Raw genomic sequence first — 25,713 nt, 5'->3', positions numbered from 1 at the left:
GTCGAATGTCGACAATTTCCAAGAAGCCAACGCATAACTCGGGAACCAATAGAGCTACAGCGCCGCGGAAAAGTGCATTCGATAGTTCTATTAACGCCTTTTCTGAGTACTTTTCTCAGATTTGACCTAACGTCAACGGTTTTGCCTGCAGGGGGCAAAAACTGCAAAAATAGTCGATTTTTTCGGAAACAGTTTTTCTGCAATAACTTTTGACCCAAGCCTTGTACGAGCTTACTTTTACCGGCATCGTGTTCCTCTCGTCAAGACGCATCGAATGAACTATAATTTGACCTTGAAAGGTCAACTTGAAAATTTGACCTCAGGTCAAGGTCATGACCTGACCGGAAAGGGTCATGTTGCATATCAGTCGATCCGTATCGTCGAGCTGAACACATCTAAGGCATTTTCATCGCTCTAGCATCCCTCTATCAAAAGTTATTTCCGAAAAACTGTTAGATACCATTCGTGACCTAAGATAACCTCAGGGCATAAACAGGGGTCACGGACACCATTTTCATGTTCAGTGTGTCTAAACTACTTGTAATTCAGTGTTTGGGAGTGTTTATAATGTCTTTCGTCCAAAAGAGGCGCATTTCAATTTTCTCCCATTGACTTATAATGGGGAGGTCGCAAAATTGACCTGACCTTAGGTCATCGATATCAAAATTCTGAGATAAACATTTTGTACATGCTATTGCTCTTAGCAATCGCTGAAAGTTTCAAATCGATCAGTCACTCGGTGTAGCTATGACAGACATTGAAACTTTTATGAGGAGAGGTCACTTCAAGTGACCTGGTGACCTGACCTTGAATGACCTTGGTCTGAAATTTTCACAACATGTGTAGAATTGATGTATGATAAGGTGTACCAAAAACATCCGTGTTAAACTGATGTATTGTTAACCCCCAGCAGGGCGCGGGTTAACAATAGCTCGCAGTTAAAACACGTCGCAACCGTACGCACTATTCGGGTACACAGACTCATCGCTACTCGTATATCACCGGGATACAGTGAACAGACACTACCACACGGGTTTACCCAATCTCCATCTCAATTACAGCGTGCCAGCAGTGCAGGATGCCAGAATAATCGAACAGAAAGTCGTAGCGTCTCACCCCGAATGGCCCATGGCGCAGCCTAATAGGCCGGAAGAGTGGCCCAATGGCCCCACAATGTGCCAGTAAGGAAGCAGAAGTTCTGCGACCGTTCCGGGCAGGGGAGAGAAGAGGGGGCGGGGGAACAGAGGCCGACTCTCAGCCCCCTCCCCGACCTAGCCCCACCGCGTCGGTCCCACCCTGATCCGCTCCCCACTCCCACCCCCACCGGTCCCGGCGACCCCCACCTCGCCTCGATCGGACTGTCTGTACCCCGCAGCCGCCGCTCCCAGCCGCATAGCATTACCGCCTATTTACATAGCATTACGCTGCACTTCCAGCGCGGCGCAGGAAGTCCGCCGTCGTTTCCTGAGGCGAGCGACGGGCGAGTGGTAAACAACTCAACTGGAGGGGAGGGGAGGTCGGCACTCTGCCCGCAGGCACATTCTGCAACAGAGTAGACTGCTACTTCCAGCAGACTCCGAAAAAGGCAGACCGTCCCACCGGTGGACATCGAGCAAATTACTCGTAATAAAGACTGTTCCCACCGGCAGTTTTGGCGCCTAGAAAACTGTTCTGCCGTATAGCAATAGACAGACTTCCCCACGCCAGACTCCGTGGAAACGGCAGCGAATCCACAATAACAAGATGGGAAGAGACAGGTGGCAAACAAGCTGTCTAGCAGTAGCCTAGAGCCCGGGGATCAGTGCCTGGCTTAACACGGCACCCAACTTTTAAAATGAAGTCTTCACGGCCTTCACGGCTTTGCCCAAGTTTCTAACTTTACGCGCAAACAGAACAAGCGGGTGACTGAGCCGGCAGTCACCACTGCCCCAGCGCGGCAGCCTGCCGGCCGCACCTTCCTAGAGCCGCCGTACCGGATAGTGGCTGCTGTGAGTGGGTGGGACAGGAGGCCCTGACGGAAAACCAACGTCTGGAAATGGGCCGGGCGGTAGCTGCTCCGACTGTCGGCAGCCGGCGCCGGCCACAGGCAGATTGGAGATGGAATAACGGTGGGATAGCGAACTCACTACCCAGTCAGTCCTTCCAGGAGAGCTGGTGATTGTAACCTACCTAGGTAGTTCCTGTGAGACCAGCGCACGCCGAGCGACCAGAAGCGACAGGGAGTATTCCGTTACAGTTCGCAGAACACCGAGTGATGCTAATCTCCGTCTGCGCAGCGCTCGGTGAGTGGGTGAGACGGACGCCGAGCACGGCTCATCGGCCGGCGGCCGGCTGCGGCAGTCAGAAATAGCCAGCCGTGCAGCGCGGCTCACCGCCGCTCCGTGCGCTCTGCACAGCACTGGTCGGCTGGATCAGCACGGCGGCACGGAGCAGGACCGGCGGCACACCACACAGCACCAGCACAACACCACACTACACCAATACAGCACCACAACGCACAGCACCAGCAAAGCACCGTCCAGCACAGCTCCGGACTGTTACACCACCGCTCTCCGCCGGCCCGCCGGCTCCGTCACGTGGCCTCGCGTCGGCCCTGGCCCCGCCCTCCGTCGTCCAGTCCAAACAGCACACGCACACAGCAGTGTTTACAGACGCCAGCGCCATCTCTGGCGAGCGATGGGAAGGATAAGTGGGGACTTACTCACCAGTTGGCAAGTGATTACTGCAGTCATTCGGGGCGCTGGGCAAGCAACGTTTCTTCCTGTGGCCAAATGCTGATGGGAGTTACAACCTTGATCCAAGGGTTTCGTGCGCTATTTTGGCATGCAAGAGCTTTGTTCCCAATAAGCATTACTAAACTGCCCAATTGTCAGGCGAAAATTAGTAGACGACACATTATTTTCGCCAAAGCAGCCAAGCAATACTGGTATCATCCGCAGACAAGTGCCCGTCGGACCCACCTGGAAATGTCCTCAGTGCTGACAGCCCGCGGCGTGGCGCTCAGATCGTAGGAAGAGTTGCCGTAGTAGCCGGAGGTGTTGTGAACCGCTGAAACGGGACGGGAGGCGGACCGATGAGACTCAGCAGGCACTTACATACGAATATGGTTAACAAGACAAACACGGGTCACACATCGCACGAAACCCCGAGGTGCACATTGCACAGTACACAGTTCACGCAATAGGGTGACACAGTTCACAAAGCACGCACGAACAGGGAGTATGTAAAGTGTACTCAGCACACTGGATGGACGGCACACAAACGCCAGGCGGTGGCAAGTTCAGTGTTGAAATATATGTACCCTCACAGACCCCAGCTCTGTCGCCCTCTACCATCACCATCCACAACCATCCGACTCACAGACGGGTCGGGACGTCGGCTCCGGGTCCTCCCTCTTGTACACCGGCTGCCTCTCCAGCGGCTCCGGTGTGGGCTGTCGGCGCACCGGCTCTGGGGTTGGCTGACGGTGGTACACAGGCTCGGGCGTGGGCTGGCGGTGGGGGACCGGCTCCGGGGTGGGCTGCCGCTGGTACACCGGCGCCGGACTGGGCTGCCGCGCCGGCGCCGGGGCGGGGGCGGGGGCGGGGGCGGGGGCGGCGGGGCGGCCGCCGTCGCTGGTGTCGGCCCACCCGGTGACAGTGGCTGGCAGCGGCTGATTGTTACTGTCCGCCATCTTGGAGACAGTCAGCACCACCCGGTCCTGGACGGACTTGAGCGTGGCCACGGCCTCCTCGTGTGTGACGTTGGTCAGCTCCACCACGCCCCGCTGGTGGACACAGGGGAAACGATACATCAGCGATCGAGTCGGATGTCAAGATGCCACATGTGACACGTAACAGCGGCACAGACAGACCACCTAACGAGAAGACTCGGTAGCATCTCATACACCGGGGAGCAAAACATTAGACGGTGGCCGTAGCAGTGCCAGGAGACAGGTACGCGGCGCTCGTTTTCATTTTCCCAGGGCGGCCCCACCAACTGACCGTCGACCGCCCTCCACCCCCCACCCACATCCGTATGACCGCCGCGCCGCCCGCCATGAACCACATGGTCCAGTTCCGTTGGCAGCGGGGGCGACCAACTCCCAGACCCGGTCAGGAAACAGTGTGGCAAGGAAATGGCGTCTGAGCCGGTACCAGCGGGGTATGACGGTACAGAATACAACAGGGACTAATGCAGCCGAATAGCTGAACAGTGACGCATGGGTATGAATAATAACAATGCCAAAGAACAGCCAGATGTATACTGATAACAGCATGATACAGTGAACATTTTTATAGGATTCAAACACGCCAGACTCAAATGGCGTGTCATATTCTGCATAGCGGGTGCAGGAGGCGAACAAACCGACAGTGGGTAAACACTAAGCAGGTTGTAGATATACAAGGTCGACTGCAGTGGCAAATGAACCGTAGGAAGACATGGGTATTGGGTACACGAGACATGGATACAAGGACTCGTAAGTACACTCGCCAAAAGTGCACCGTCCGCGGGTACTCGTTAGTAAGTACATAGCATGTGGTGAATGCCCCCCCCCCCCCCAAGCACACGCTTCACGGGTTATCGGACCACCCTGATACGTACCCCGGCGTCGACGGCCACCAGTTTGTCGCCGACGGCCAGCCGTCCGTCCAGCTGAGAGGCGCCGCCCTCCATCAGCTTTGTAACGTATATACCTGCCGATCGCCGACAAAACGCAGGTGAGTCAGCCTCAGGTTGTGTTAGGTAAGGTAAGATAGGCAGAGCGAGACACAGACCAGGAGGGTCAGCTTTGTCATATCTGCCGATTGCAGAAAGAACACAGGTCAGTGGGCGCATGATTCCACCGTCGACAAGCCCTTACATCCCAACAAGAAGCCGGAAAATGACGCCGAAGTCAAACTGCACACGGAGACGATGGCCAGCGGTCGTCCACGTGCGGTCTGTGGCCCGCAGTCGTGCGGCCACCTGACGTCATTACACTAAATAGTACCGATCTGACGCCACATATATGACGTCATCATTACGCTGAGCCGTACGCAAGGTCGCCTGACGAGGCACCTGTCCTCGCATCCACCACGGGGGGGGGGGGGGCGTACAGGTGCGGTCGCTGGCGGCGGCTAATGGAGCAGAAGTCCGCCCATCACTGCATACCTAGTAACAGAACCAAATCAGGGACATCTTCTAATTGAGCCTCGATTTTAAGCTTTGCTTTAATAGATCGCTAATTTTCACAGCACTATGCAAATACAGCCAATATTGTGGGCGGTAGCCATGCCATTACTTTCCAAACTCAATCTTCTTCAACAGTCTGCCACCTGCCGGCTATCAGGCCTCCCCCACAGCCCGTGTCTCCAACTTTGTGCAACTATCCCACAACTATTGGATGGTTTTGTTTCATCATTTCCGCCAGGTTCGTGCCGATATAGCAGCCCCAAGATACATGAAGCCCCAATCAATGTCCACGGCGCGTCCTATTGCGTCAGCACCGTATCCATGTGCGGTATTATTTCAATTACCGTTTCCTGTCTAGTGCAGACAATATTGATTGACTCCGCTGCTCGCTCTATCTTACCATTATCCCCGGGTATGTGTTGGTTGCCGATCCCACCGGCGATGCTGAAACCCAGTCCACGACTTCCTTTGAACAGTTCTATCCGCTCCAGCAGCTCCCGGCGAGGCTGGCGGCGCCGCTTCACCGACTGGGGGAGACAAGGGGTCGGGGTGTCAGCGAGTCAGTGTGTCAAAGTGTCAGCAAGTTAGGATGTCATCAGGTCAGGTCATCGAACACAGGCGCACACGGATGCACCACCATGACACAATCGTACGGCATTATCTCTTGCCCCAGGACGTCAACGCTGACTCGTCGCCGACCGATCATATGGTGGTCCCAACCTCTTAATATGCACAATTGCACAGGTAGGCCCATGTTGTCTTATGCCATCATTATCCCTGTAGCCTTATAAGCAAACCAATCTCACCCTAAATCGTTCGCTACGCCCCTCCTCCCTATCCTTCTTCGCCATCGGTGACCCCACCCCGACCTACCACCCCTCACCCCTCCCTCACCAGCTGGACGGTGGTGCCGGCCCGTTTGAGTGACTCGACGGCCCACTCGTGGGTCACGTTCACCACGCTGACGCCGTTGACGCGGGCGATCATGTCGCCGACTCGGAGCCGGCCGTCCTGCGCCGCCGTGCCGCCCGGGATCAGCTTGGTGATGTAGATGGACGGGTCATCGCTGAGGGAGGAACAGTCACTGGTTAGAGGTCAGTAGTGGAGGCCAAGGGTCAATGACGAGGGCTCACGGGTCACTGGTCACTTTGACTTTGTTCGTCAGTGGAACATATATCGCTCAATAAATAGTGAACTGGTCATGGTCATGGGTCTTATTAGCGATCACTAGTAAACGGCCACTTCCTAGTCAGTGGTCATGGGTCAGTCATGGTCTCGGGTCTGACACAAGTTATGTTTGCAGACGTTGTTGGCCGAGCTGGCACAATACTCGCCGCTCTATCTCGGCCCGAGAGAGCGCGAGAGAACACGGCGGCGGCCCATACACACTGGCCCGGCCGGTGGGCGGCTACAGCCAAACAACTGTAAACACGGCCCGCTCGCACCGACGGTGCTCCGTCCGGCACACTGTTGGCTCTTTGTCAGACCCCCCGATCCGCCTCTTAGTAAGCACACTGGGCAGCCTTAGCCCTCTGAGCGGTCCTCCCTCCATCATGCAATCCATACGTCCCTCCTGCACCCGCTCTTCCTCAAGATTTTCATCTTGCACAATGCACAGTGCACCACTTGTCAGTCCTCCTTGCGGCCGTCCCTCCACCCTGCTCTCAGTCAAGCGCTCAGCCAAGCCCTCTGTTCCCCCAGTCTAATTTCCGACCCTCCAGTCCTGTAAGTCCCTCCGCCTACCCTTTCGTCGGCACTGCGCCAGTCCCTCTGTCCCTCCAGCCCTCCGAAGGCCCTTGGTGCGGCCCTCAGCCAGCCCTCGGTCGTTGACTTACCCCACGTGCGGGTTGTCGTGACCGCCGGCGATGCTGAACCCGAGCCCCTGGCTGCCGCGGTGCAGCACGATCTCCTCATACTCCCACTCCTCCGCATCGCCGTTCAGCTGCCGAAGAGAAAGAGGGAGGGTAAGCTGCGGCTAGATACAGATAGGGGAGAGCGGGGAGAGTTGTATCATGTCCAAGTTGTATCAGGGCGAATTGTGCCAAACTTATCCAATAGATAGCGCTCGTGACACGACCAGCCGACGAGGTTTTCCGAGCGCCATCTTTCCCTGTTCTGTCGTGTGGCTGGGTGGACGCGTCTCGAGGTGAGAGCCGATTTTATGTTTGTTTAATGTCATTCTAAAAAAAAATGAGTTGCAAGAAAATGTGTGTTTGGGGCATTTAGATGTGCACGAACTTGAAAGATCTCCGTAGCGGTGGTGAGGGTAGGTTCTAAGGCTGCGTGAGTGAAAATGGATTTCTCCAGCTGTCCGCTGTTTTTAAGCACGAGGATGTTTTTTCCAAGATGGCGGCGAGGTACATGTTGTATCAGAGCCGGGTGGGGTATGTTGTAACATGTATGTATGTATGGGCATGTTGCTTTTGATCGCGAAAGCTAGGCCCCGTCTCGTGTTTGTAGGTAGCTAGTCAATACTCGTTCCATTTCGGCACAATGTGTTGGCTTCTTTGCTCTTAACGGGCCACTTTTGCATCTAGTCTGTTGATGTTTCGTTCGTTTCGATGCTTCGTTCGGATTGCATTGACCTAAGTTTGGTCTAATAAAAGTGAAGCCTTTGAGCATATACATTGTATTAACCCCATTTAATGTTGTTGTTATGTTCAAAACCAGTAGCAAGCACACTCCCTGAAACGTGAAATACCTAGTGATACAAATTACCCCACCATGTGATACAACTCACCCAAGCCATGGGGCAAGTTGTATCAAAAACATTGTTCTATTCGGCAGACCGTAGAAGAAAAACTGGTAGAGGTAGCGGAGAAGTTACTTTGCACAAAAAAGCAGAAGAATCAAGGAAGGAGATACTATGGAAATAATGAGTTTATCACGGATAGTTACGAGGTTATGGGTCTCGGAGTAAAAACTGATACAACCCACCCCACTCTCCCCTACTGTGGGTAAATATGGGTAAATCAACTCACGTCAGATCGGTGAGATGGGTCAGAGACGGGGTGAGCGCGCCAGCTGCGGAAGGGACAAGGAAGAGAGGGTCGGAAACTTTAGCTGACAGAGACGGAGAAAGGTCAGTCGCGGCCCACAGAGTCAGTGGATCAGACAAAGACATAAACAATCTGTAACTAGGGGAGACGTGGATAACAGGGGTAGTCGCAGGGCAGCACCGATAACCAGAGGTTTTACATTGCTGGCCAGACGGGACACGCTATTTGGTAATGGTACGGTCATTAGGGCTTTCAGACCGATTACCAACCAGCCATACCGTTCGCAGTGGTGGGACAGGAGCGCACGGAACAGGTGCATTATTTCCCTCCCCAAGCATACGCATATAAATAGCATACAAACAGAGTTTCCATGACGACCGCCGCAAGTCACAGTCCACGCCATCGAGATCCGTGCCAGCGAGCTACGGCTAAGGTCACCGAACGCCACGGTAACTAACCGAGCGCAAGTCAAAAGTCGAACTAAGAGTGCCGAAATAAGCCCTGGGTAGCCTGGGTCAGCGTGCGGCGATACAGCAGGCTTACGAACCCTCATCGGTCGACCGCAAGGCTGCTTCCCGTGATGAAGTTAGTCCAGCCCCACACCGTGAGAGGAGTCGTAGAAAGGAGGAATCGCAATACACAGTATGTACACAGCGAACGGAGCCGTTAGGTAACCATACAGCAGTGCGCTGGCGGATGTAGCTAAAGTAACACTACACCCCCGCTGGGTGTATTGTAACACCAGCCCCAGCGCTGCGCAAAAGCCGCCGCACGTGCCACGGCACCGAGAGTGCTGCGTTACAGAATCACAGCCAGAGGCACAGCGGAGCAGTCCGTGACGATGAGGCACAGAGTATCACGTAGGTAGTCAAAAGAGAGGCCCGTGCTATGTTCAGGATGTTAGGGAGATCCGTATTATGATCCGGTACTTGCAAGGTCCATGTCATATGTCGGAGCTGGGAAGGTTGGTTTCACATGATGTTACATGAAGGTTTGTGTCGTCAGTGTCATGTGCTGAAGAAGTACGCTGACGACGAAGCAAAGAAGTACGGGCCTCCATTCGGTCGGTACACACCAACTGAGGCCTCATTCGGCGCGTGGCGACTCCCGTATCCGACAGGACATTCCGTATCAGTCGGAGGTGCGCGTCCTTCACAGCGGTGGCCTGCGACCTCACTTCCATATCGGCACAGGTAAGTTGTAGGACGTCACATATATGGACACGGTGCCGTCACAGTAACTCTCCTAGTCCTCACGACATCCAAGTGCGTAGCAGCTTCAGGAAGGCATGCCATCGCACAGTGGGTCGGCTGTAGACGATCCAAGCTGACAGGGAAGCAATCTGTTCACTACGACTCAATGTTCAATAATGGCATGATTTGCGATTAGCAATGGTCAGTGATTGCTACCACTCCAAGTCAATGGCATTTAATTTCAAGATCGATGAGGTCAGCAATCGACATCTAGCTTTGGGAGACTTCTTCAAATGTTTGCACCTAAAATCGAGAATAAGTTGCTCTTCTTTTGAGAATGTCAGGAGGATCGTCAAGAGTCAGCAGAGTTATTATGCCCCACCGATACTGTTTAGCTCTCAGCAGCAGCTGCTGGCCCGCTGAGCTGTTGTGAGCAGACGGAGCCGGCAGGCAGACGCGGTGAGCAGGACTCATGTCGGCGTGCGAGCCGCCGGCCGGTAGGCGTCGTGGTGGCGCCGACATTGGTACTGTACCGGCCACCAGGAAAACGGGCACCTCGGCACACACGGCGACGCCTCATAGACCGGTCCGTTCTGACACCAGCTGGGCAGACACGAGACGCCGGCTAAAGCGGACATACTGCACCGGCTAAAGCGGACATACTGCACCGGCTACAGTAGACATACTGCATCAGCTAGCGTGGACACGGGACGCCGACTAAAACAGGCATACTGCACCCACTAGGACGGATATATGTAGGTACTGCACCAACTGAGCGGCCCTAGAGGGGACCAGCTAGAGGGGACACGGGACACCGGCTAGGGCGGACACGCAGCCACACCGAACCAGCTAGAACAAATTCGACACACCAGCTAGATCGGGCACATCACCCAAATGTGGCGGAACCGCTGCGATTGAGACATTGCACCAGCCTGGGCGGCCACAGTGCACCACACAACCTTATCTGTGCAGCTGACAATCGTTTCCAAAATACAGGAAGCACTGGTCACCTCAGCCGTTGCTCCTCTATGCTCTTGAACAGCGTACTATTCCTGTGGGCCCCCTGTACCCGGTCTCGATGCCTCACTGTTGTAGGTCATCATACGGCCCCCGCGCGGCCAGTGCCAGGCCCTCATACGGCCGACAGACGGGCCAAGCCATTACACGGCGCCGGGCAGCCACGGCACGTGGTCCCGTGGTCCTGTGGACCTGTAGAGCCCCTAATAATAGGTGGTTGCAGCGGGGAGACGAGCCAGGATGAAGACAGTACCGGCAAGCAGCTGCAGACAATATCTGTTGTAATACATGTGTTCATGACAGTACTCACAAGAAGAGAGACCAACTGAGACTGATAGCGGCAGGCAGCCTCAAAGGTCTGAGATCTGAACCACGGCTCCAGGCAGGGCAGGGAGCTTGACAGCCTCTGACAGCGTCTGTCTGTCGCTAAGACGGCAGGCGGGGAGTCAGGGTGACTGGAGCAGCGGCAGGCAGCTGCATAATGAGCCTGTGACTGCTGACCGTCCGTTTAACGAGGCATGACAGACTCCGTCTTCGCTCAGCGAAGCGATGCGTGGCTCTCCCCCGGCCTAAGCCAAGCCAAACCGCGCGGCGTCGGTCCCACGACCAAACGGTCCGTGTAACAATGTGAACCATTTGCCTATTTTCACTAGTCACGTATGAGTACCATTGTGAGTGCCGGTGCGGTGCGGGTGGCGACATAAAGCAATACACGCAGCAGCGTAACAGCTCTCACAGCTACATCGCCAATCAATAGGTGCTTTTGGCACCATATGTCACTCGTGTCACGCCGATACGCGGGCGACGCGTAATCACATCAGCCATAGCGGCACCTGACGAGCGGCCCGCCGTGGTGCGCAGGCAGGCGTGACGTCGGCCATCCTGTCGACACACGGCGAAAGGGAGGCGGGCGGTGCGCGGAACGGTGCGTCCACAGGTTACTTTTGAACTGGGGCACGAACGTCGAACGCTAACTAGATGGTAACTATAAAGCCCGCGCCGTGTTGTCAGTGTGTCCTGTCCGAGCCGAAGATCTACACTGTACTCGTACCTCCGGACACTGCGTCCTTGTTGGGGATTCACCCCGGTAAATCATCCCGTCATCGCCAGGAATTCACCCAGGTCAGCGCCGGGATTCACCCTCGCCCCACCCCATACCGCCCGGTGAGCGTTGGCCGCTGGCCGGCCGGCCCGGCGCGGCGGTCGGCCCGACCGACCAACCAGCCGGCCGGCCGGAGCGAGCCGTGGCAACAGGTGGGTAACGTCCGCGGCCGTGCCTGTCCGGCCCCGTCCGCAGGCCAGCCGAGATGGCGGCAGATTGTTCACGGCTCCAACCGAGGTCACGCCGGCACCCAGAGCCGTCAGAGACGGACTACAGCCACGCCACGTCAGGCCGGTGAGCGCCGAGGGCGGCGGAAAAGGAGCGCCGAATTAGCGAGCACGAATAATGGCACGCACCGCCAGGAGCATGGCTCGAATGGAAAATGAGCTAATTGGAAAGCGAAACATTGAATCCAAGTGAAAACGGTACAAGAATTTGAATCGCAAAAGGACTTTACTAATATGAACGACTCACATACCGTGGGTTACGAATGCAAGGCGATTCTAAACTTGCAAGGTTCAAAAAGATTGTGGACAGACATTACACAGAGCCGGGAGTCGGGACAGCGACAAAAGGGACCTTCTCGAGATGCAAAGCTACCCACTCACTCGCGCAAACAGTCGCCGGTGACGGCACAACACACACAAACACACCCAACACCGCCCGCCGTATGCAAATACTGCCGCCAAAGCACACAATGCAAGTCGCAAGATGGAAGGGTGAAGGGCTGGAAGTAAGGTAGCCACCCCAAAGGAGGTTGGCTCTAGGCATGACCGAGACGCAAATCTTGCGAAAAGTAGGTACTGTTTCACCGCTGTATACCCTTACAACAAATACGGTTCACTCAGTATATTTTGTTGTGACCTATGGCCCGTGCGACCACCCTGTCAGAAAGCCCCCATTTCGCTGCACCGCTGTCACGCTGTCCCACTGGGTCGGACAGGACACATCTGCAGCGGGCCGGAACCGGCGTCGGTGTCAGGTAGGCCCACGGGTGAGGACAGGAAGGCTGGCCTGCCCCGCCCACAGCGGCTGCGACCGCTACTGAAAGCTGTGCTCGAAACCACTGGGGGAGAGTGCTGGGAAACGTTACATAATGCTACAAACCAACTGAGGATTGAATACGGCGGGGAGTGCGAGCGTTACCAAACGGACACGGTCGCCAGATGCCTAGTCAGGTGCCGAGGGAGTGGCAGGCCAGGTCAGACATTAGCCCAAGATCTACAACTGGGCAGCCGGCTCCAGAAGCTGCCGCAGGGCCAGAGGCTGCTGCTGCACCAGGCTCGCGCTCTCCCAGAGCAGCGGCAGCTGGGCCAGTGATCCTCCTCTGCAGGGGCGCCGCCCATCCCCTGCCCTGCAGCCTTCCAGCTGGGCTGGCCAGCCGGGCCGACCAGTCGCACCGCATTCCAGTGGCGGCCGGCGACCGGGCGGCGTCCCGCGCCCCGTGTCCGGCAGGTTACCCACCAGGCTATCGTTGGACGTGTACTCGGTGCGGTTCTTGCGGCCGTTGCTCCAGCGGCGCGCTGGCATGCCTGGCCGGCCGGTGGGCCTCGCTGGCCACCGCTGCTCTCACACGCACACCGGACACAGGACGGTTAGCACTCGCAGGTCACCACCGAACACGGCACGGGCACCACGCGCCACCACCGGTCAGCACCACCGCACCACTGCCGCTCACCAGCCTGCCTCATCCAACCGCCGGCGGACAGTCTCGAAACGAACCGCGCACCGCCGCTGACGTTAATACCAGCTCTGACATAGTGACATGACCGGCGCATAGTTCGCTAGGCAATGACTCTCAGTAGTCACATTCAAACACGACAAAATGTTCATGACAGTCTATCCACCTGCCTGCAGAGCGGTCCAGTCTCTGCCGCCCCGCCCGGGGACGGACCCGGCGCTCTGTCAGAGAGTGTACACCAGGTGAGACAGGTGTACGTTTCGAGGCCGGCCGGGCAGGTTGTCGGGCCGCGCCGGTTTGCAGTCTGTTTGGCAGTGTATACGATGGGAATAAAGATGTGGGGAGACGGGGTTTGGACGGGGAGGGGTAGAGGAGGGCACGTCATGCTTCCAGCGGTAACCTGTGCCGGCAGTGAGACGGTGGGATCTGCAGGGGTCGGGTCAGGTGGCCAGGGCCGCTGGGCCGAGTGTTGGGCAACAGGTGGGTACCGGCAGGTCACCTGGCCGACAGGGGTCATCCGTAAGGTCAGAGCATCCGCCAAATAAAGGGGTCAATCGGTTAAACGGCCAGGTGGCGGTACGAACGAAACCGCACCACATCATCCACTGGTCCATCCAACGGGCGCTGCCCTTCGACCACTCCAATGGTAATTCAGGTAGAGTCGTGGATGTATTACGCCGGGTAAAGCTCAGGCGAGAGTTCCTATTCAGATGTAGTTGAATATTTTCCATATACTTTTTTATAATTTTGCACTTTTGAGGAATGCCGCAGGGATGCTCTTTTCACAGCCATAAGATGAGCGTAAAAAACTGCCGTCCGACCGACAAAGTACACACCGGTAAACTTCGTGTCACTTTCCCCGAGACTTGAGAAACTTGTTCATCATTACAAATTCGATTGTTCGAAAGGATAAACAAGCTTGCCATCATCAAATAAATGAAACTTACTGATGGATTACGTAAAAGTTAAACGTTATGCATTTGCATACACACAATTCGGTACATTTACATTGAAGGGCGAAATTATCCAAACGTTTTCAAGTGCATGCAATGGTGTGCTATTTGCATCCTGAATACTGCACGTGGTTTTGCGCCGTCGTGTTAAATTCGCATATCGAATGTTGTGATTTTAATTGCCCATTTACCTTCTTATGTAAAAACGAGTCGCCTACGAAGAAACATGCATTTCACTCTGCATTTCACTCATGAATAATGAAATAAGCATCAGTTTCGCAAGAAATTCGGCGAAGTGCCAGCAATCCGTTTCACGGGCAAAACTTACAACATTTCATGAACGATTAACCTGCTCAGCTCTCACGTCCAAGAGTGGTATGAGTCAAGACGTCTGAGTAATGACGTCTCAATGCTCAGTGCATAACCGTGCTTTACCTGCCACCTGACGATGGAAATACGAACCAGAGCTTACCTGTTTGTCCACCGAACCGAGCAGCGGCGCTGTGACCGGCTCGTCGTCCCAGCTGGTGTTCTGCCAACAAAATTGAACGGACTATGTCAACGGCAGCCAGCCTGAACGAATCACACATTTGATCACACTTCACGGGCAGTTTGCATCAAAGCGCAGAGGGTAGGTGAATGGTAGGTACCTACCACTTTTGCACTATCCACACATTCCTATTCCATTATTCAGCTATAGGTGTAAAATTGCTATAATAATTTCCACATATCACCATCGGATGGGAAAACGATCAACGACTCACTTCAATTATCTAGAGGGTATTCAGAATACGATAGATTAGCTGTTAAAACAGCAAATGATGGCCTTGAAGTAGTCGCTAAAGATTAACAATGTTTAGTGAACTGAGTAGCCGTCCGGGCGTGGGCCAAAAGTGACCAGACCAGTCTCCCTGCCCAGTCTTCAACCAACGTCCGGCCCAATGTTCCGCTGTCATGGTTAAAAGTATGGAACTGGGCCTTAGCAGCGGCAGGGCTTCGTATCGACCGAGTGCGGGGCCTCGGCGACAGGCCAGGGGGTGGGTAGGGTGACGAGGTAACGGCTCCATCCCACAGGTCAATGGGAAGGTGACGATCCACAGCCACAGGTCGATGGGACGGGAATGGGCCCAGTCACAGGTCACTGTGACATGATTACAGCTCAGAGTCACAGGTCACTGGGCCGGACGGTAACGATATATAGTCACAGTTCAATGGGACGGTAACGAACCCAGCCACAGGTCTGTGGGACGGTAACGGCCACAGCCACAGGTCAGTGGGACGGTAACGGTCGCAGCCACAGGTCTCTGACGGAAACCGTCCTAGCTACAGGTCACTGTGTGACACGATTACAGTTCGCGACCAACAGTTTATGGGGTAGTAACGATTCACAGCCACAGGTCACTGAGGCAAGATCACAACTCGAGGCCGCAGGTCAAAGGGACGGTAATCATACAGCCTTGAGCCACAGATCAATGGGACAGTAAACCTTAAGTTTGAGGTTGAGAGCCACAGGTCGATGGGGCGGTAACAGCCCCAGCCACCGTCACTGTGACACGACTACAACTCGGAGCCACCGGTTAAAGGGACCCTCCCACCTTTAAAAAAGTTTATGAATTGGCATGAAAGTGATGTCGCTCGGTTCAGAAAGAGCGAAAACGAATATCTACCAAATTTCACCGAAAAATATTCACCGGTTTTCAAGATATTAGACTTTTACTTTTGTTTACTTTTTGGGATCTCCGCTGTTCCTAGCGACTTTATTTAAAAGTGCGGCATTTGCTGCGCGCAACGCAGCATATACCACCGCGTGCTACAAAACGTTTTAGTCAAACATTTAACGGACGTTCGAAAGCCTGATGACGTCATCAGATTTAAGTGCCAATACCAATACATTGTGGCACTTATTTGCACAGATGTCAAAATCAAACTCAAATTTCTTTGCGATGAAGTAATTGCTGGAGAAACGGTTTTCACGGCACTGATTTTCAGAGAACGTCCATCAAGATGGCTATCTCAACTCAAATCTAATGTTAAGGTGGGACAGTCCCTTTAATGAGTGACGAACTCCAGCGGCATGGGGTTACTACGACGGTAACGGCTGAGAGCCACAGGCCAATAGGACGGTAACGATACAGCCACAGGTCACTATAACATCATTACAACTCGGGGCCAAAGGTCACTGTGATGGTAACGGCCCCAGCTATCGACACCCACACTGTCCACGACTTCCGGCACTGCCCGGGCCGGGGCGGGGCGGGGCCGGGTCGCCCTGGTGACCAACCCGGCGCGTCGGACCGACTGCTAACGCCAGGCAACGGTCACATGGCCCCAATCAGCTGTTGGCCCGCGACCTCGGAAAACAGCAATGTCATTACAGCAATGGGATACGTCCTTTGAAGTTTAACACTAAGCTAACCCACTGTTTCTTAAAACGATAATATTGTTAAAGCGACGAAAAACTGTGGCTACAACAGCAATATGCCGAGTGTGGACGCCAGCAGACGGCTTTCCTTTCGTCGACGAGTCATTTGCTAATTATTGCGACATACTATTTTATAAGTTTTATAACACTTTATTTAACTAAAAATCATTTGTGATTACAGGTGACCGAATAAGTGAAAACTAAAATGCCAAACAGACAAAAATACAAAACGAGACAGACACAGACCGGCAGACAGACCCGGACAAACCGTCACTTAACCGTCACGTCCCTCCGACACGGCCTTACCAGCAGGTAGGCGGAGCGGGCCGGTCGCAGCACCCGGTGCAGTTTGTCCAGCATGGCGCCCCCCAGCCGACCCCGTTACCACCCGGCCCGTGTACGGGGGACTGCCGACTGGCGCGGCACACGCGGCCCGGCGACACCAGCAGCCACCTGTGCTGGCCACCTGCCACCGACGGGCCGCCGCCGCCGCCGCCGGTTACAATCAATGGCCCGCCACCGCCGGTGTCAATTGATCGACAAGGCGAGCAGCCGGTTCGCACACAGTTCCAGCAGTCCACTCCAAAGAGTCCAACCGGTCCATTGAGTCCCACTGATCACACCAGAGCGCCACCGATCCCATCAAATTCATCCATACAACATAATATCTCTGACCAATTTCTCGCACCCCGACTACAGAATGTCACATCGATCCCACGCACACGTACCACAAAGCGGGTCGCTAAGTTCATCCAAGCTTCCAAAAGTCCCACCGTTCCATCCCAACGTCATAACATCATACCACCACCAACTCCACTCTCACCGCTGAACGCCGTACTACCAGTCAGACAGACAGGCAGGTGTCCTGTGCGGGGAGGGACGTCTGTCGGCTATACGGCAGCTCCGCAAAAGGTCGGCGTCGAACAGGTGTTCACCGATCTCGACGGACGGTACGGACACAGCCGTGGCTGCGCTGAGTGCGTGTAAGTACACTTCTACACACCACAAACGCGTACTGCGTGTAGCCATACGCACTGCGCGTGTATCCGTGGCGAATTCTTACCTCTGATGGAAGCGTGGCCTCGCCAGCAGACGGCCGACGTCCACGGCCGGCTCCGGCGGACCCCAGTCGCGCCGGGCCAGAGGGTGTGTCCGTCGGTATCTGTAGCGGACGGGTCAGGTCAGCGCGGAGGGCGGAGGTCACGGTATGACGACAGAAGGGTGTCGGTCGGCAGGACAGCGGGATCACACAGCCGCCGCACGCGCAGGCCAGCACGGCCATGCTGAGAGCGGCAGTGTGCCGGGCCGAGTGGCCGCGCTGACCGCTCTGTGCCGGCGGACCGGTCAGTGCTGCTCCCCGACCCCTACTGCACCTTTATCAGCTACGTCAGCAGCTGGCACACACAGCCGCCGCGGCAGTTCTAGAAAACAAACACAAACTCACGCTTCCTGCACGGCAGTGTACCTATTCATACGGCTCCCGGATGCGCCGAAACGCAAATAGAATGTCTGCCAATATCGCATAATGGCCACTAGGAACTGATATACCAGTAACGCGAAAGGAAGCAAAATAACACTTGTTAGTACATCACAGGGCAAGGATAGCGAAACGAGGAGGGGTAGAACACGTTTACCTTCACTGGGTAGAGTGGTGTTTGGCGGAGGCGGCGTCCCATGACAATTGTTACATGGCTATTGGCAATTGCTGTCAGTTGATGACATGTTACATGTTCCCATGATAAAGACGGAGCCCGGGAAGAGACGCTTCCTTTTCGCCGCTGCAACAGCTCTTTATCGACTGCCTCCAAGCATGCGTGATCTGGACATGAGACCTTTTAAAAATGAACTTCGCCAGCATTTGCTGCAGCAACAAAGGAACGATCGTTAGCGGCGCCTACTCCTTGTGACGACACTTATGTGATAGTGTGGTCGTGACATTGGTGGGGAACGATGGCTTATGTATGTATGAATGTCATGTATGTGTGTCACCCTGATAACCACTATTTTATTATTTGACGCTGGCTCTAGAATAGCCACACAAGTGTGGAGTGAGGCAATGACGTGAAATAAACATGTAAATAAATAAATAAATAAATAAGTTTTCAATCAGCTTAACCCGGCAGTTGCTGGGGTATTTCGCCACCCACCGTTTGCTGGGGGGGGGCGTTAAACGCCCCCAGCCGATAACTCGAGAACCAATAGGCGCAGCGAAACGCACGAGGCGGCAAACGAAAGAACGCGACGAGACGCTTCAGATGAGTACTTAAAAGTTGAATTTTGAGGTCACAGGTCAGGTCAAGGTCAGGTCAAACACCTGAAATCGGGCTTTCAGTAGCATGGACTTCAGGACTTCGCAAAGGGCGCCTCTTGTCATAAACTCTGTCAAAACGGTGCACAATCCATCATATAAGGCCTACAAGAGTGTCAGCTCCATGTAGGGGTCAGTCAAGCATAGGTCAGGGTCAAGGTCAGGTCAACCGGGCAGGCACATATTCCCGAAAATCAAAACTGATATTCGCAGCCTGTGACACATGTTTTATGGGTAATTTGGGGCGTAGAACACGATGGTGACATTCATTTTACCATATGTGTACGTGTTTGGCTAAAAAAGTTCAAATTAAGAAATGCATGTATCATGGTAATGAAGTAGTCACGAGAAATTGCCAAGATTCACTTCAAGATTTTGGAAAATGCGGAACGATAATCAACAATCGAAGATAGCCATTTGATTGTTCATGGTATTGGCAGTCTAATGGCGTTTACGGCATGTCTGTATGTCTATTCTGTGATTTTATATGATTTTTTGAACATATGCCGTTTTTGGTCGAAAACTCAGAAATCATGACGTCACTAAAACCTCGATATCTCAAAAATTTTCCGACCGATTTTTTTGAAACTTTGTCACAATAAGCTTCAATCAATTCCCTACAGGTACCCAAAATTTGGCGCGCCTGCGGCGCGCCGTTTTTATGCTATGGCCCGGCGAAAAAAGTGGGGGCGTTTAACGCCCCCCCCCCAGCAACTCGCGGGTTAAACCGGTCCGCAAACAGAGCTGCGCTGATCACGGAACCCTTCAGGTGCAAAAGTCGAGGGTGTTTGCGCAAACCAGCAACTAGTTTGTGAGAAACTTGCATATGTTTCAAAGAACCACAAGCACTTCAAAGAGAAAACAGCAACTCAGTCAATGTTGACGCAAATCTCGGGAGTTAGGTACGGCCTCGTCTGCGGCCGAACCGGAAAACAGCATCTACTGCCAGTTCTGACTGCACGGCCGTCAGTTGTTGCTAATCCATCTTAGTTGTAAGCAAATAGGTAGAAACAGTACGGAGAGCATTACCGACTACTAGTAAGACCGACGAAGCTGCTCAGTTAGAGTTTGTAGGCACGTGCCGGCGGCGGCGGCTGCCCCTGTCGGTTGGTGAGGTGACCTTTTCACGGGCGTGTCAGCGTCGCATCAGGCATAGAACGGCGCCCCTGTCACCGCCACGACGTCATGGTGCAGCCCATGAATCAACCTCGACTGCGCCGCAAACTAGCTATTACATATCCCGTGAGCACAAACTATACACTCGGTGACTCGCACATATATACGGAGCAATGCACGTATGAATGGCGAGTTGAGTGAAATGCATGGTCCAGTATTGGGCCGTGTCGATCCATAACATTTCAGCATCCGCAGGAACTGATATTTTATGGACACATATTAGTAGTTAAAAAGTTTTTAAGTGATCAGGTAAGTAGACCTGTAGCTCGATTGCTCGAATGAGGCAATTGTTTTGCTGTTACATGGTTTGCTGTTTCCGGAATACCGAAGAAGACAACTAGTAAATACGAGTACATTATCATATTTCGAAAATATCACACAACAAACAACACAGAAATCACAGTTAAAACGTATAAACCAAAAACGATATATCCCCAACCAATCATCGGTTCGAAACACGAAACAATGTCCACGATTATAATGCCTGGCAAGTGGCAACGCAATGTCCCTTTTCCCAACCCACGATTATACAGCGCCAACTTTATAAAATGACGATGATATGACAGTTTGAGCAGCGGCAGCAGCATACGCGCTCAAATAAGGTCCACAGCACAGCATTCAACTACCAACAGCAGCACCTGACTGTGGCACTCGGAAGCTGCCAATCTGCGATCATTCACACCACGGTGAAGACTGAAGGTTGGCTTATGCCGAGAAGATCAGCCTAAAGGCGAGTTAGGCAGACAACTCTGAAGCTCGGACGGTTGGTTGAGCGGCTTCAGTTCCAAATTGGATCTGGACATCAGCATAAGTGGCTGGACTGCCCCACCGGTCATCAGAGCGGGACTTGACCTTTCAGCACCCGCGAGAGGGCCGGACCCACGTGCTTATTGATCACCTCTTCAATGTTCTTTGCCAGACGCCTTTCGACATTTGGCCGCTGTTTCTGCCATTCCTCACGAACTTTCTTGTTGACAAAGTCCCTCGCTATATTCCCCAGTAAACCGTACACGAACCCGGCAAGGCCCTTGAACCGCGGTTTGACGCTGATTCTGTCCATTCGGATGCTGAGTTTCGTGTCGGATGGGACGATGGTCAGCTGCCCGGCGGTGACTGAGGCTCGCCAAGTGGTCGACAGAGTGGCGCTGGCGGCCACCAGCACAATCTCCGGCCGAGCCTCCACGGTCAGGCACGGGTAGAACACAAACACCCTCCTGCACACTCTGGCCTTGGCGTTCATCTTAGCGCCGACGCGCGGCCAGAACACGCTCAGCAGGATGAGCAGTTTGTTGCCGCTGGTCGGCCGGACCTCGGCCCGCCGTACCTGGATGCCCGAGGCGCCCTCCACGCGGATGTTGGTGAGCCACCAGTGGTGGTCGGCGCCGCTGCCCGACTGGTCCGGGAGCCGCAATGGGTCAAACCGGGCGGCCAGCCGCGGCCTGAAGCGGTCCAGCGCTTCCTGCACACAGGCGCGCAGCTGGTCCGGACGGTCCAGACGGCAGTCGGTGCCGCGGTCCGAGCCGGTCACCACCAGCAGCGTCATCATCATCAGCAGCAGCAGCAGTGGCGGCGAGCACAACATGGTCGGACAGAGAGGTGGCACTCGTCCCTCTGACAGCCGCCCGACCCCGACTACGACTGGTGCAACACCACAGCGCGGGCTGCACCCACGCCACCCTGAGGTGCCCCCGGCTGGGCAAACAGACATGACACGATGGGTCAACTCATAGGCTCGGATGATTCAGGTAGGCTGGGGGGGGGAGGGTTGAACACCCCCTACCTGTGGTTTTTCGCGAATATCTCAAAAAAGGCGGCACGGACTACGGAGCGCAGCCGTTTTTAACACACCTTATCATAAAGCAACTCTACACGTACACATGTTGTAAAAATTTCAGACAAAGGTCATTCAAGGTCAGGTCACCGGGTCACTTGAAGTGACCTCACCTCATAAAAAGTTTCAACCTTTGGGGTCAGGTCCGGTCATTTCACTAAAGGTCATTAAAGGTAGGTATTAGCAAGGCCGGTATTAGTAAAAGTTCGCTTATTTCGATAAGTTCGATAAACCGTCGCACAGCTCAAATATGATTAGAGCTGCAGCACCACCAAAATCGTTTAACATAGTTTCCACCCTCCAGACATGAGTCAAATCATTCTCCTCCTTGCCTCAGCCGATCCCTCAACCATCCTCAACCTACCGGTCCCGTTGCTCTGTCGGTTAGAGCGTTGGACTCCGCGTGGTGAGAGCACGCGTTCCCGGTTATGACAGTCCGGGTTCGAAGCGCGACGACGCTCGATGTTTTTGGGCCTGCTGCCAGATACGCGATATGGTTGCGGTTGGTGGCAGGCCGTAGTCAGTCGAAGTCAGTGAGGGGACCGGCCGTGCGCGGCTTTGTGCGTAAGTTAAACTTTGGACTAAATTGTGCCATAGCACCGGAATTGCGCGACCGGAAGGTAGATGATAGGGCCAACGCAACAAGCTCCGCTTAGCGTGGTTCTGTCCTTGTGAACTTAAAAGTTTCGGACCAATTTTTTTAACACCTGTCCCCAGTTCCGGGCTAGACGCCGGCAGCTTTATCCCATGCAGGTAGTTCCCATAGGTGCAAAACCGTAGCCGAATGCAGTGAGTTGTTAAAGGGCTGGGTGGCCTGTCCAGTGTCACAATGGGCTCGGCCCAGACGACTCACAAGGGTGCTCGCCCAGCCCACACCAATGCTTCTCCCATCCCTCCATTTTAATCACTGAACTCTAAAATGTGGAATGCGCATCGGCCGCCAGATGGTGTCCAACGGTGCCGCCATGTTGCGCAGACCAGGAAGCGGCCGCCGCCTGTGTTGGGGAATAGGGAATTCGGGACCTCGATTTACGTTTGCGGTCGCTGCATCCGTTACGTTCAAGCTATGTGGACACGGAACCCGGCATCTTACGCAGAATTGAGTGGAGAACAAGATGAAATCCTAAAATATCCTCAGATACAAGGAACTAATACGTTAAACCCTGATAAGTCAATGGGGAAATATGAAAAATGCTATTTTGGCGCCGAAAATGATCTGAAACTATCTTAAGCATATAGAATCATGATTTCATGAACTCTTTGCAAGGTGCTATGCTTCATATTTGCATTGTTGCCCTTGCGTGACGTCATTTATGACGTCACAAGGGTCACAATTTTTTCTTCAATAACTCCCGATCAAATTGAGCTAGCGAGTCGGGAAAGCCACCAATGGACTCAGGAAGACCTGCCGAATCGAATGATATGCGACATGACCTCTTTCGACCAACTTAATGACCTGGGGGTGCTGACCTGACCTTGACCTGAAGTCAACACCCTAAGTTGACCTGAACCGAACAAAAAGTATATCACTCGATGCGCCTGAGCTAGCTGAACACGATGATGCCAAAATCGCGGCTCTACGGCCATTTTTAGCGAAGTTATTTACCAAAAACCGTACCCGTGCCTTAGATCACTTGACCTGACCTCAGAGGTCACCGGTTGACCTGAGACCTTTAAAGCGGGTTCCTACCAGTCACTCTGCATTATACTTTGCCGCATACGACCACTTAACCGCTTAATTCTAGTTAAATTAGCGGCGCATTTGCGAGGTGGGTTCAATCAACCCCCTCGGCCGGGGCAAATGGAGGTCCGGCGACTAAATTTGAGGAATTCTGAAGATACGATCGTGTTCCCCACTCAATTCTGCGTAAGATGCCGGGCTCTGTATCTACGTAACTTGATCGTAACGGATACGGCGGCCGCAAACGTAAATCGAGAACCCGAATTCCCTATTCCTCAACACAGGCGGCAGCCGGTTCCTGGTCTGCGCAATATGGCCGCCACCGTTAGACACTACGGCCAATAGGGTTGAAGCGGCAGTGCTCCCCTGTGATTTTAATCATCCTGCTGGCGCTAAAATGGTCTCGTAAGGCCCAAAGAGCCTTACCTAACACATAAAAACAAAATAAATCAATAAACAACAACCATTTTAGCAATACTTACTGAGTCAATCTCTCATATATGACCAAGAATCAACGATTTAGCCTGCAGAGGGTAAAACCTACCAAAATATAGTTTTCTTTTGCGAAACGGTTTTCCTGCAATAACTTTTCACTCAAAATTAGCACGAACTCTCTTTTGCCGACATCGTGTCTGTCGTGTTCTTCCCGTCGAGGAGCGTCGAATGAACAATAATTTGACCTTGAAATGTCAACTCTAAAATTTGACTTCAGATCAAGGCCATAATCTGAACGGAAAAGGTCTTGCCGCATTTAAGTCAATCCGCATCGTCCAGCTGAACACATCGAATGGGTTTTCAGAGCTCTAGAATGCTTCTAATAAAAGTTATTTGCGAAACGCAGTTGGATTTTTCGCCCTGAAATGGCCTCAACGGAATAAAGAAGTGTCACGAGAGCATTCGTTCAATAATTTGCGTTTACTTGTAACCAGCTAACTATTTGAGTCGGATAAGTATGACGTTCTTCCAAACGAAGTGCATTTCGCTCCCATTGACTCATAATGGAGAGGTCGCACCACTTCTGACTTCGACAGACCTTAGGTCACCGATATCATAATTTCCAGATATATGGTATATTTTGTATACATGTAGGGGATAGTGGGGAAAGATGCCCAGGGTGGGAAAGATGTCCCACCCCCTCTAACGGCGGAACAAAGAATCAAGCCTGGAAATTAATTTTCATAGCGTAAAGCGGAAGCCTTCCTTGTTTACTGCACTAAAAAAAAAATGCCAAACTCAGTTTGGCAACGGTTGGCTGGTGGTTGCATGTTTTACACTGGGTGCTTTCAAAAAAATAGTTTCGTGTCAAAACATTGAAAATATCAAAGAGGGTTAACTTAACATTTCATTGCTATTGTCGCGAGAGATTCACAAGCGTGTCCCTTCAAGGAACTCGTCGAATCATTTAGTACAAACATTTAGTACAAACTTGTGATGAGAGACAAAAGCCGATATGGGACTATTGAGAGTCCAATACGATCAGGTGCTCCCCATGCCGGTGTCTCGGCCCCTACACCGACTTTTTGGGCGGTATCTGACTCTGAGAGCCCTCACGGCGGTCTCTGTGGACCCCATAATTGGCTCTGAGGCCACTCATAACGTCATTTGAGGGCTCCCACGCTGGCTCCACGGGCCGCGCTGGCATCTGAAGTCCCCACGATGGTCTTGAGGTCCCTCAAGTCTCATGAAGACCTATAAGGGCCCCAAAACCGTCTTCGATCGCCACCACGGAGGCTTGTTTGGCCGCGCTGGACTTTATAGTCCTCGCAATGACCTCTGAAGACTTTTGACGACGACTTTTGAGGGCCCTTACGATGGCGTTGAAGTGTCTACCGCAGGCTCGAAGGGAGCTGGTTCGTTCAGGCAATTCACTTGCCCGTTTATGTCACTTAAAGTGCGGAGGCCGGAGGGGCATCTTACCCAACGTGAGGGGGAGTCTTCCCCACCCTCTAGGGTAAGGTGCCCCCTTGCACTACTTCAGGAAAATGATTAATAACAAAAAAGTTATCATATTTGAAACACGAAAGTAAGACATTTTGTGGAGAAAAATGATGTCAGCGTCCGTTGAAAATCCATGTTTTTGCTTTCCTGTCGTCATTTTCGAGTCATCCATGACATTCCAAACCCCCTGGGCATCTTTCCCAATCCTCCCCTACTGTTGCCCTCACCATTCATCAATTCCTGAAAGTAGAAAAAAAT

The 25,713-nt window shown here is 53.4% G+C and overlaps 1 protein-coding gene across 5 annotated transcripts in view; it reads right to left on the bottom strand.

The window, feature by feature from the left end:
• Positions 1-25,713, bottom strand: part of LOC122367944 (disks large 1 tumor suppressor protein-like) — a 90,247-nt gene that overhangs the window by 19,352 nt on the left and 45,182 nt on the right. For 3 of the 5 annotated variants that reach the window (XM_043341509.1, XM_043341501.1, XM_043341517.1), the window contains 8 exons: positions 17,585-17,683; positions 14,572-14,631; positions 6,990-7,096; positions 6,049-6,220; positions 5,555-5,681; positions 4,585-4,676; positions 3,361-3,766; positions 2,961-3,048 (listed from right to left, as the gene is read on the bottom strand). In XM_043341509.1, the coding sequence (XP_043197444.1) occupies positions 2,961-3,048; positions 3,361-3,766; positions 4,585-4,676; positions 5,555-5,681; positions 6,049-6,220; positions 6,990-7,096; positions 14,572-14,631; positions 17,585-17,683 (1,151 nt within the window). Of the gene's footprint in view, positions 1-2,960; positions 3,049-3,360; positions 3,767-4,584; positions 4,677-5,554; positions 5,682-6,048; positions 6,221-6,989; positions 7,097-12,929; positions 13,234-14,571; positions 14,632-17,584; positions 17,684-25,713 lie in introns of those variants that run through there. The other 2 variants (XM_043341527.1, XM_043341535.1) reach the window with 2 other exon arrangements.

This window comes from Amphibalanus amphitrite, unplaced genomic scaffold (genome assembly GCF_019059575.1).
Source record: "Amphibalanus amphitrite isolate SeventyFive unplaced genomic scaffold, NRLGWU_Aamphi_draft 000031F_arrow, whole genome shotgun sequence".
NCBI classification, from domain to species: domain Eukaryota; kingdom Metazoa; phylum Arthropoda; class Thecostraca; order Balanomorpha; family Balanidae; genus Amphibalanus; species Amphibalanus amphitrite.
The sequence above is the reverse complement of the archived record's forward strand: the minus strand, read 5'-3'. Positions and strand labels throughout refer to the sequence as shown.